Source organism: Gopherus evgoodei, chromosome 1 (genome assembly GCF_007399415.2).
Source record: "Gopherus evgoodei ecotype Sinaloan lineage chromosome 1, rGopEvg1_v1.p, whole genome shotgun sequence".
NCBI lineage: Eukaryota > Metazoa > Chordata > Testudines > Testudinidae > Gopherus > Gopherus evgoodei.
In genome coordinates this window covers 142,161,385-142,174,403 of record NC_044322.1, presented here as the reverse complement: position 1 = coordinate 142,174,403, position 13,019 = coordinate 142,161,385, and the positions used below count along the sequence as shown (strand labels likewise).

The 13,019-nt window shown below is 42.9% G+C and overlaps 1 protein-coding gene across 5 annotated transcripts in view; it reads right to left on the bottom strand.

Annotated features, from left to right (window-relative positions):
- The window catches only part of CNKSR2 (connector enhancer of kinase suppressor of Ras 2), a 370,061-nt gene extending 359,446 nt beyond the window's left edge, over window positions 1–10,615 (bottom strand). For 4 of the 5 annotated variants that reach the window (XM_030574665.1, XM_030574679.1, XM_030574688.1 and 1 more), the window contains exon 1: window positions 10,468–10,615. In XM_030574665.1, the coding sequence (XP_030430525.1) occupies window positions 10,468–10,531 (64 nt within the window). In that variant the 5' untranslated portion in view covers window positions 10,532–10,615. Of the gene's footprint in view, window positions 1–5,862; window positions 5,926–10,467 lie in introns of those variants that run through there. The other variant, XM_030574673.1, reaches the window with a different exon arrangement.
- Between the last annotated feature and the right edge of the window lie 2,404 nt (window positions 10,616–13,019).

The following is a 13,019-nucleotide window of genomic DNA, read 5'->3' as shown; positions in this document are numbered from 1 at the left end:
TCTGGTGCACTCTTTTATATTAATTAACAGTTTACTTGGAAATTACTGCCATATGGTACAGTAGCAGAGGTTAATTACGTAAAGCCCAATACCGCAAGGGAGTTGGACACGCTCTCTGAGGTGCTGAGCTTCTTCAACTCCCATTGAAGTAAACATGAGTTGAGGGTGCTTAGCACCTGCCAGGATCAGGCCCACCCTTATTTTCAAAGAGCATGTTCTGTGAAGGCAGACAGAACATGAAGGGCTGGATTCTCTGGCCCACTAAGGACATAAAAGAGGTGGATATAGCCAGTGGAGATTCTCTTTATATAGGATAGCATTTCTCAAACTGGGGTCTGCAGACCACTGGAGGTCCACGAGGGTACTCCAGGGGTCCGTGGGCCCTACTGATCAATTCCTCCCCCTCCTACTCTCCCTCCCTAACCTCTAGCCCCTCCCTCCCAGTACCTCTTGCATGCCAGGGAACAGCTGTTCAGTGGCATGCAGGAGGCGCTGGGAGGGAGGGAGGAGCAGGAGAGGGAACAGGGAGCGCCTGGGGCAGGGGGCAGAAAGAGGTGGGGAAGAGGAAGGGCATGGATGGAGTGGGGACGGGAAGAGGTGAGGCCTTTGGGGAAGGGATGGAGTGGGGGCAGGGCCTGGGGCTGAATGAGGGACGTGGGGGGGTCCATGAAAAATTTTAATTCAAAATGCGGGTCCTCGGGTTGCTAAAGTTTGAGAACCACTGGTGTAGGGGAACCCGCTGGGGTGGAAGGCTAGGGCTTGCCTCCTTTACCTCCAGCCATCCTCCTAACCCTGTGGTATGGGGAGGGTGGGATTTGGGTCAGGGCATTCCAGGGTTGAGATGAAGGAGTGAGGTAGACCAGAGCTTCACAACACCTTATTCTCCACTGGCATAAAGTCATAGAACTTCCACTTCCCACTGTGGAAGTGGCTCCATGCTAGGGTGACCAGATGTCCTGATTTTAGAGAGACAGTCCTGATATTTGGGGCTTTTTCTTATATAGGGACCTATTCCCCCACCGCCCTGATTTTTCACACTTGCTATCTGGTCATTTTACTCCATGCCCTCAGCAGCCCAGCTGCAGCAGATGTTACAGCAGGCCCCCCTGTTGGTCCTACTTACTTACACCAGCAGAGCAAGTTAGAACAGGCTCCCTGGGGCTGGTATACCAAGGAGCTGGGAATTGAACCCAGCTTCCTGAGGCTGCCCTTCTCCTCTACATCTGAGCACGGCTTCAATATAGTGAAGTATCTGTGCCAAAAAATCTGTTTCTTTTTTCTTTTTTTTTTTTTTTGCAAATTACAACTAAACAAATACCATTCTCAAACTCTCCCTTGAAAAGAAAAAAAAAATGAATCTGAACTAGAACAGAAGAATGAAGAAAACAACAGGATACTGTGAAATATCCTGAATGTAGCTTTTTGAATACTTAAAATTAATTCAACAATCTTATGATATCTTTTAAAACAAAAACCAGGCATTTTGAGACATGTTCTACTGCATTTTTCTTGTTATCCACTCAACTTTTGGCTGTGATAGTTTTCCTAAAAAAAAGAAAGAAAAAAAACCTAAGAGGATTCAGTTTGACTAATAAGTACCATACTAGTACAGTTCCTTGATTTGGAACTAATATATTTTAGTTCTAAAGCTAAAATTAACCTGATTAAAGCTTTAGTTGAGGTGATAATACCAACATTAATTAAAACAAAAATGTCTTTAAAAATGTATGCAGTGAAGCTGTAGCCATGTTGGTCCCAGGATATCAGAGAGACAAGGTAAGTGAGGGAATATCTTTTATTAGACAACTTTTGTTGGTGAGAGAGACAAGCTTTCGCGCTTTTTTCTTCAGGTCTGGGAAATGTACTCTGTGTCACAGCTAAATACAAGATGGAACAGACTTCACAGCATAAGCAGTTAACACATATTGCAAGGGACAGAAGTTGGTCCAGTAAAAGATATTACCTCACCCACTTGGTCTCTTTAAAAAAATAAAACACATACATAGTCAAAGTTTGAAGAACCAGCTGCAGACATCTCTTCTTGTGATACATTTTACTTTCCTCCTGGCTACATACAATCAGATGCATGTCTGAAAATGAGAAACTCTCTCACAAAAACACAGTCTTGCTTGCTTCCTTGGAAATCAGCAACAAAAACATCCATGGATTCAATGGGAGCAGAACTGCACTCAATAAAATGTCCATCGCTGAGACATACAGACTAGCATCCACAATGCCAACTGGATGTCACTGAGGATCAGTGGTTCTTAGAAGCAGACACAAAGTTTGGAGCACCCATCATTTGGGAATTTACACAGTGAACATGTACAATTCATTAGTAGTGAACTAATATTAGAAAGCATACTGCCAAACTTCCTATAAAATAGACATTTCTAAACTCTAATATGAAAAACTGATATGGTTCACATTACTTCTACATTTTGCAAGATTGCCGCCATCAAATAGTAAGCCTGTCAAGAATGCTCAATGCTCATTTGTAAATTGTTTGGCTTAAGTGACATGCTTGTACTGTGTAACAAAACCCCAAATAACTAGAGATCAAAACCTAGCACTGCTATGAACATAGCATATAACCGTTGTGGAAATCACTTGAGAAAACATATTGAGAGGCTATGTTTAAACCAACAGATGTTTTAGAAACAGAACAATATGTTCAAACAAAATAAAGGTGTAACAGGCAATATTAAAAGGCCACTGCAATTAGCACATTTACTTTCATGTTGAACAAAATTGCCTCATCCATTAAGACTATCTACCTAGAAGATTAACAACTTACCTAATGTATGTGCTTCATGATATGTTTAAAATATGGTTTTTATTAATTACTTGCAAACTGGCTGATTGCCATAGCAAAGACAATGTTACCCAAACCAAGGGACTTTTAAGTATTGCCAAATATATTAATTTCATCTCAAGTTTTGGTTTCGGCTCATTAACCATGGCACTTAAAGCATCTCAGCCTCTGACAAATAGATCTGAATAGATAACCATAACTGATTTAAGTGACAGCTATCAATGTTATTAAAATTCATAATGTCACAAGGATGAGCAAAAATATTGGAGATGCTCACAGAAAGAAAAGACGAAGTAAAATCTGTAACTTTCAGTGACGATCCTTCACTGCAGTTTTAAAAATGGAATCCTTTTAAAATGAAATTTGATACAGTAAATTAAACTAAAAAAAGATTAGCCTTTTCACTATACCGTAGGAAACAACTCAGTTGTTATTCTGAAATTTGCATTAATAAAATTTTCAGAATGGTATCAAAGTTCTAAGAAAGAAAAACATTCAATGGTTCCTCATAATAAAAAGTCTGAAGTACTGCCCTATTTCATTGTTTTTCAGCAACAGCTTTCTTTGTTATGCTTTAAAGTCTAAAGCCATCACTTCAAAAATGAATGGAGTATTGTATGCATCCTCTGATCTGGCAGAATTTCAATTTGTTATTCTGAAAGAAACTTTATATTTTAATGCTAACACCAGGTAAAAGTCTGACCTGTTCCACACAGGACAATTAGCAATGACCATTTTTCACTGTTGTGCAATGCTTGGACTATACACAATCTCACCAATGAATACAAGATTGCAGATCATGTGTATGTTTCATACCTTTTAGATAGGCAGCTTTATTTCCAAAAGAAAAAAACAGGGAGATTACAATTATTTCTGGTGAACATGTTTTGCAAGCGGGTTATGTATAGTCTATTATAATATGAAAAGCAAGGCTGACAACAGTAGACTCTAATGTAAACATTTGTTCATATAAAAAAGGCATTACATACAAAAGCTCAAAACTTTTTAAACCAAAGATAAAACACAAATTTTAACCTAATAAACCATTGGAGGACATTTGGAAGGAGGTAATATTGAAAGGCTATCTATGGGCCACATTGGTGTGTGTGTGTCTGTCTCCCTCCATCCCCAACATAGAAGCAGCAAGGGTGAAAACTTTGTGACTTCCTCCCCAGCGAAAACCACAGCTGCAGGGGCAGGACATGGAAATGGTGCCATGCTGGTGGGTGAGTGACAGGGGGAGGGGACACAGATATTACCAGCATTATAGCAGATAGTTTGATTAAATTATAGTTTTACTATGTTTTGATTTACTAATGTATTGCATGTCAGAGGAACTTTATTCAGGGAAAGCCAAGTCCAAAAATGAGTTTTGCAAGAAATTGTGAAAGTGGCCATATCTGTGGTCATTCTTAGTGCTTATAAGAATGAATTCCATATTCTATGTTCAGCTCCATTGAAAGTTCTCTCTCTTTCACTCACGAGCCTCCCCATTATTGCTTGATAGTTTCATTGTTCCAGTAGAAAGTAGCTGTCATTGCAGGTAATGGGCACAGAGGGATCTTTCTCAGGCACCTAGGCCAGTTCCATGGAGATATTTGAATATCAGGACAGAGGACCTTTAACTGAGCTGACACTACATTTAGTGGAAAGCTAGTGCAGAGAAAACTTGAGTAGTATCTTTACAGCGAATGCTGTTGCTAGCAGACAGTGGCTGCATTTTTGCCAATCAGAGTATCTTCAGAATGTGGGGCTTCAATCCTAGATGTAACCAGTTGCAATGATCAAGCCTGGAGGTCACACCTGGATGTCACAAATGTGTGTTTCAACATAGGCGTATCAGCGTTCACTAGGATGGGACATATTTTTTGCCACTATTGCTATATGGACATCCAAATATAAGGAAAATTCTAAAAGACCCCTAAAGCTAAAGAAATCCTAAAGATGCAGACCGTTCTTAAAAGAGTATCAGTCTTCTCAAAGTTCAAATTTAGCGATTTTTTTTCCTCAGGGTGCCAAGTATCGAGAAAGCTGGGAGATATGAGGTAAAGAGCTATGTTTCTGTACTGTTGGCACTTCACTCCCTGCTGTCTAAACAACCTTCCCAAAGGCCTTTGGATAGATTTTGAATAAAGAGATGAAGGATTAAACCTGTGGAACTCTGCAGGGGAGGGCTCTAGAACTTTTTGGCAGAAAAGATACCCATAACACCACTCTGGTTTGGTCTGAAAGGAAAGACCAGAGCCATTTCAGGGAATTTCCATACAGCCCTGCAATTTCTTGTGCCAGGAGTGCTGGGTGATTCTTAAGCATGAAACATATATCACTGAAGTAAAGCAGCCACCCCAGGGGTGGAAGCCATCTGTCAATTAAAGCACTGCTGTCAGGAGGGAAGGATGATGATACAAGAACAAACCCATGCTCTTATGAAAGGGGTTATGGAATTTCTCTTTATGCAGGATAGAAAGGGACTCAGTTTTGATGTCTCATCTGAAATATACATACAGTAACCTACATAGTACTCTACCTACCTTGAAAAAAATAATTTTCTGAGGAAATTAACAGTGTTTAATATTAAACACAGTAAAATTAAGAATCTTAATTACTTTCTGCTTTTATTTTGTTAGCACTTCCATGCTATTTGTCCCCACACATACACTGCTTTAAAAAATATATTATGGATGGGAAAAAATATAGCATTAAAAGCCGTGAGAAAAACTCAATACATCAGATTTCAGATTCTGTTTACTACAAACAAAGCTACATGGTAATATTAATCTGCTGTGTTCTCTTCTGATATTGAGCTAGCTCATTTGGTAAAATATCACAGGGTACAGTTAATAAAGATATAAACTTCATTAGATGGTATAATTTAGCTTTTCAAAACTGATTAACTTTTCCCCCAGCATGGCATCCTTTTTGGGGTACAAGGGCTGGGAGCATTAGATTAAAATTAACTAGCATTTTTGAAAACTAATGAGTCACCATATCAACCACAGTAAATCAAGCTATTGTCAGCAAACTACAGCTATTATAAATATTCTTACAAGGGATGTAGTTAATAAAAATAGAAGACTCCACAAAGCGCATCTTGGTGTTTGGAGAGTAATCATAAATCTTGTCCTCAGCATTTCCCCAATGCTTCAAAAATCTGAAGTGTATCTGACAGCTCCACTTCTCGAAGATGTGCATACCATGACTCCCACTAAGAATTATCCATGGAATATGTGAATGTCTCACAATTCCTCAGTGAAATCCACATATGTCCTCACAGGAAAACGCAGAGTAGTTGATTGACATCAACTTAGTTCAGTGATCCATGAAGGGCCTTTAAGAATAGTCATTAAACATGTGAAAAGGCAAAAAAAAAAAAAAAAAAAAAAAGCAATTTTAAGACATTAAAATATTCCTTTCTTTCAACCTCACCATAAAAGATAAACATACTGTATGTCGGAGACAGAGAAAAAGCTAATCCTGCTGCTGATCTGGCAGCTCTGTGTCAGTTCAGTTATTGTAGATGGGTTAATTTTAAAGTTTGCAGAATATCTATGCTGACACAAGCTGATACATTTTGTCTTTTTTTAATTGTGAGTTGTGACTAGCGTATATGGATTCTTCCACTTTTATAGATTCTCACTGATCATTTGAATGTTGACCAACTAAGCGCTAAGCCAATTCCATAACCACTATGTCCATTTCATTACTGGAATCCAGAGATCATTTGAAAATTATTGGGCCACATTGCGTCTATTGGACTTATTAGAAGTTTAAAATCTTGCTTTAAGAGATTTTTATCCAATGAAATATCCATGGACTTCATTCCTATTCCTTGCACACCTAGATCTCCTTCTGAAGTCTAAATATAATACGTACTGCTTCTGAGCTTATAATGTTTTACTTACATTAGTTTATCTCCATTTTTAATATAGAGCTCAATCCTTTAGTCCTTACTCTAGCAAATGCCTCTCTTTTGCCTGAAAAAATAATTCCAGGCTGGGCCATTTATTGAGAGTGTTTAATTTATACCAGTAAGATCATCTTCACATAAATACCCAAAGCAATCATCTGAAGTGTTGCATTCCCCCCATACACACACACCTTCCAGATCATAGTAATCAGTAGGATTTATTTTTCTTTTTTTAAAAAGATTTTGCGCTTTGAACACTGAAAGCTGATCTAAAGAACATTTTTTTAGACAAACTGTTGTACACTCTTGAGAGATCCACATTCTGTAATGGAACATCTATGTAAAGCAAGCTGCTATAACCGAGTTCAGTGTTTCCAGTTTAACAAAATAACCCAGTTTCTAAAAAACATTCAAACAGCACTTGATTTCTTATAACGAAGATTCAGTGCAATGGATGCAAACCAGGACTGATCTCCATTATTATGAAAATCCTTAATGTATTTTCCACAGCGTCCCACTGAAGTTCTAATGAAATAAGACAGATGTACTAATTACACATTTTATTTCTTTATCTTTTTATAGATACAAATTAATATCTATTAAGCAGATGAATACGCTATTTACTTGAGACATTTTGGGTAATTCTATTAGAAAAATGTTTAGAAGCACCAGGAAAACAAAAAGTGGTTGAAGAGGATATCAAATGTTACCATCAGATAATTTGTTTCATTGCTAAGGCCTTGTCTACACAAAAGGGGAAAGTCAATTTAAGCTACGTAATTTAAGTTGCGTGGTCTTTATTAGACCCGCTAAATCGACCACTGCAGCATCAATCCTCTGGTAAATGTAGACAAGATCAGCTAAAGCCAAACTAAATTTTGAGTTTAGATACATTTAAAATCAAGTTTTGCAACATAAAATTGAAGCATAATTTGTGTTAACCATGTTTCTTTTATAAGTTTGCATGTATTGTTTTCTTCAGACAGATGATACAATGATCTCTAGACATAGGTTTCAGGCTACAAGTATTTAAATAATGATATAATTTTAATACTATCTTATTAGAGTAATCATAAACAAGCTGGCATTATTTTAATGACTGATTTTACATAGGCGCAGTGTTTTCAGCAAAAATAGATAATGGCTACATCTTGCCAACACTTTTTTCTTAAAAAAAATTTTAAAAAAATGTTATTACATTTCTAGGGCAGGACTGGAAAATATGGTATTGCTACAAACAGGTTAAGACCCACTCTTCCCAAATCTACTAAGACAAGAAGAGACAGACTATATAGCTTGTTTATAAATCAATAGTGGAGGAAGTTTACATTTGTCCACCCTATTCTAAGCCATCAATTGAGAAAGCTCCCAAATATTCTGTAGTCTTTTACTTTTATTGAACATGAATATTTAAATTAATACTTCTCATGAATTATTTTACAGTTACAAGGTACATACTATCAATATTGACAACTTTCAGCCTATTTCAATAGCTTTGTAAAATTTGGTTACTCTGTCATTTCTTAGATGATGAATGACTATGTTATGCATTTTTGTTTGTTTGTTTTTAAGTTCTGTGGATGGAGAGGACTTCAGTAACACTCAAATTTCTTGCTGCTGCAGAACATTATAATTCTATTTATGGCTATAAATGCCAGGGTGGAATAACTGAAAACATATGCTATGTGCCTCAAATTTTAAGGATGATGACACTGTCACATTAGTAGGGCGCAACATGTTATGAAGAACTCCCACAATGTAGCAGTTGTTCAAAAGTCATATTCATTCAGTTGTGCTGTCTTTATTAAAGGATATATAATACTAGATGTGATTTATTCAAATCACAGCTGCAGCCTAGATTAGAGATACTAAAAATTCTGTTTTTTTAAATTAGAGTTTTAAAACTGTATCTGTATATAAAATAATATGAAAACATGTCAAAGCTCAATTCCTATCTGGAGAAAATTTGTGTTTAAGGGCTTGAGCTGTAGGATGAATAAATACAGTTCAATAAAGAGTGCCAGGTCAATGTAAATAAGATCATTAGATCATGACCAGAAAGCTTTAAAACTTTTACTAGCATGTAGGGTTTAGATAGGCATTGTTTTATACAGTGAAATACATTTTATAACAAGATATTGATTTCCAATGCTTCATTCAAGGGGGGACGCTTCTTACGGTGCTCACAAGAGATTAAACCCCTGACTAAAAATGGACTGATTACATCTCTCTCATATGGTAGATCTTGCTTAAAGTTTTAACCCTCTGAAGACAAAATATGATTAAAGCATGCATTTAAATCAGTCGTCTCTATAAATTAACATCAGACATTATGTTAAACTTTTATTATATGAGTCATTTCATTTTCCATCTGTCAAGAATAGCCTGAGCTCAAATATGTAATGTGTTTTTTTTAACTGGATCAGCTAAGCTATTTAAAAAAAATCCATTTTCATGCTCAAGTACTGGGAGTTAATTTTGAAAACAATCCACACAGTTTCCTCCTGAACATAGGTACTGAATCTTAAAGCATGTGAATTATAGTGTATGAAATACATCATCGGTTGGGGCGGAGGGTGTTAAACCACTCTCCTTCCATTCCCATACAGCAATCATTGAGCAGGCAAATACTATGCGCGTTACAAAAGTAGTGGACTGAGGCGTTAAGCAGTGTTACAACGTATGTAACAGCCTTATAATGAGGAAAGAAGGGTGCAAATGACATTCAGTCTCAATAAAAAGGGGAAAGCGCCTTAAAAGACTGGAAGGATCTAGCATTCCCACTGATGTAAGTGGATGAAATTTTGCGGGGAGAGAGCTAAGGGAACTGTTGCGCTCCCCGGCTGTACAGCCGCCATATACCGGCCGCCTATAAGCAAATACTCCACCGGCAGCCAGGGTTAGAGGCGCCCGATCGCTCTGGCTGTACAGGGAGCCAGCAATGCCGAACACGCCAAGCCGCTTACCCCACAGCGGGAACCAGCTCCCCGCACCGGGGTGAGGACCAGGGGCAGCTTTGGCTTCAAATCCCGCGCTCAGACGGGCTGGGCCAGCCAGCAGGAGTTGGGAAGGGTAACGCAGCAATGAACCACCGCTCCCCTCCAGAGCGCAGGGGTGGGAAGGGAAGAGCAGGTCCCGCGGGGCCAAGCAAATCCTCTTGCTGCTTCAGGAGTGACAGGAAGAAGCTGGGCGGGGAAGGAGGCGGCTGGCGGTGGCGGATCAAATACCTGCCTGATGACAGGGGACGATGATGATGAGACGGAGAGAACTTGATTCCTGGGGACCAGGCTCTCTCCCAGCAGCGCCCCATCGGACTCGGCCCCGCCAAGTGGCGGCCGAGTGCGGGGACCCCGGGGCAGCAGCAGGGTCAGAGGGACCACGCGGTGCCTCTCCAGCCCCAGCTGGCATCTGCCCACGGAGAGCAGCAGCACTTGCCGGCGGAGGGGCAGCGGCAGGGAAGGGCGCTAAGAAATGTCCATCCCGGTTGAGCTCAAGTCTCACGTGTAAGAGACTGAGCGGGACGCGGATCCTGCCCCCTCGGGCTGCGGACCCGGGGGCAGGTTATTTCTCAGCCATCACACCGCACGCTACCAGTTCACTTGGGGGGGGGAGCATAAGACACACGTGCCTGACACCCAGATTGCACCAGCTCGGACACAAATGCAGGGAAGGCTGCCGAGCCCCCCGCAAGAGGGGGGACGCCAGAGCCCCCGGGGATACCACACAGCCTGGCCACGCTAGTTACCTTTCATCCAGTCCACCACTTGACTCGGAGACCATTTACTCACGGGTTCCATGATGAGAGCCATCGGGGACTCGGCCGCCCCTTTGGCGGGCGGAGAAGCGCGGACCTACTTCCCTTGTCCTCCCGGGCAGCCGAGGAGCCGGCGTTTGGGGGGGGGGGAAGGGTCGAGGCTGCTTTTTGCTGTAGTCGGTTTTCCAACCGCCCCGTCCCCGGCAAGCCTCTCGCAGCCCAGCCTCAGCGCCCGAGCCCGCCAGAGCAGGGGACGCCACCAAAGCCCCGCGCGCCTCTCCCGCTGGCTGCCTCTGCTTCTGCGTCTCTCTCGGGGTTTCAATTCATGTTGCTGGCTCGGCGGGGAGGGGGAGGCGGCTGCTGCACGCTCCGTCGCCTCGGGCCTCCCGCCCCCGCTGCTCCCGAGCGATCCCCGGACTGCTCCGAGGCCAGAGGGCGTGAGCTGCTGGGCGGCTAATCAGGCAGCCGCGGGGCTGGGGCTCAGCCACTGTCTCCCCCGCCTCCAGGGCAGCTCCGTGCTTGTCTCTTTCTCCCGCACGGCCGGGAGCCTGGCGGAAATGACGAGCTGCAAATAGCTGAAGGAAAAGGCGAAGCCGCCCGGCTCCGCGCTGGGGAGATGCTGCTTCGCGAGGCGACAGCAGCAGCAGCAGTAGCCGCCGGGCCCGGGGGAAGGCGGAATCTCACGCGCGTGGGGCGAGCTGCACCCGCGCAGCCCCAGTCCCCGGCGCAGCGCGCGCGCACTCCCCGCCCGGGCAGGCACAGGCGCTGGGGGCGAGGGGGCGGCAGAGGTGGGAGCCGGAGCGCTCCCGAGCGAAAGGCGCCAGAGGCGACCGCGCAGGGCACCTGTTTCCACTAGTCCAACTTCTGAGCGCGAGGCGCCGGCTTTGCTCCAGCGTCTGGTTAGTTGAAAGGTAAACCCCCGTCTTTCGGGGGGGAGGGGGAAGGAGCAGGAGCTGCTGGTGGTGCTGATGCATCAGGAGGAGGTGGAGGAGGAAATCAAGCCGGGAGGCATCGTGTTCCTTTTGGAAGCGTTTCTGAGTGGGCTCCGGGAGGTAATTGCTGAGAAAAGCCCTGCTGGAAAATGGCTGTGATTTTTAATCTATTCAGATATCTAAAATCCACATGATTGGACTAGCAGAATGAATGGGACGTCAAGTGGATGGTGGTTTTGTTCCTTCATGCATATTCAACACGTAATTCACCTGCTACGCTTATACAAGGATGGATGATTTAACTTCAGATCGTTCTGATTTATTAAAACTCAGACCAGTTCTGCAGATCTTACTTCAGCTGAGTAATGCTCATTTCCGCCACTATTCCACTGGTTTTAATGAGGTTACTGGTGGAGTAAGGAACTATTCGATGTGAGTAAAATTGATCAGATTAAGGCAATCCCCAGAATCACCACAACATGGGCTCCCTTTAGTCCAATCCCTGCCATAGCCTTGATCTCCACACCATCGCATCGTGGGATGCTAGCAGCCAGGGGCATCCGCAAATGCAATCTTCTGGGTGGTGGGGATCTGCCACCATTTCCTTTTGGGTAGTCTGGGCCACACCTGGTCTCCTCCCTACTCCTTGTCTGCAGGTTATCTTGGGTCCGTCCGTGAGAAGAAAGGACTCATCCTCCTCCCACCCGAGTGCAGGACTCCCTGTATACCCAGCACCACCCAAACAAAACCAGGATGGGATGGCAGCAGAAAGAGACCTCTACTGCAGTGGCAAGGTGGTGTAGGTGTGTTCCTCCTAATCAACCCATATGCAGGAACCCCATCTCCAAGGAGGTAGTAACTCTCCCAACCATTCCTATGCCAAGGACTGAGCTGAGGACCAGTATTCCCTCTTGGCTTGGCTGCGTGCAGAACAAATGTCTACCCACATTGAAATGTAACACCTCTAAGTGAAGACTCTCCTGCTCTTACTCTATCTCTCCCTCATTCCATCTACACATTCATTTTCTCTCCCTCCTCATTCATTCCATATCCCATATTTATTATTGCCTACTTTCCACCACTCAGTCTTCCCCTCATACATGCATCTGACGAAGTGGGTATTCACCCACGAATGGGTATTCATCCATGCTCCAATATGTCTGTTAGTCCATAAGGTGCCACAGGACTCTTTGCTCCTCTTACTCTGGAGAGTAAGGGAGAGACCGAGAGAGTGAGCTGTGGAGAGAATGCCAACCTGGCAAGGAGCTGGACCCCTACCCTTGTGAGCGGTATGGGTGACAGCAGAGGGATCTCCCACACAGAGAGATAGGCATGACATCTTGGGTCCCCTCCCGTAGAGAATGGCAGAGATTACAGAACAGGTCCCCTCTCAGGAGAGTTGGGAGCAGCAGAAGTGATCCGCTCCCTCCAGCAAGCCAGGGGGTAACCTAGTCCTGCTCATAACAGCACTGATTACATTATACTTAGGTCACTTTCAAGGTTTTCTTTGCAATTAACAGAGCTAGAAACTCTTGTTTAACAAGGGATGAGATTCTGACATCATTACTTGACTGCAGAAGCATTACTCTTGACTTGTCTATAGTGCATAGG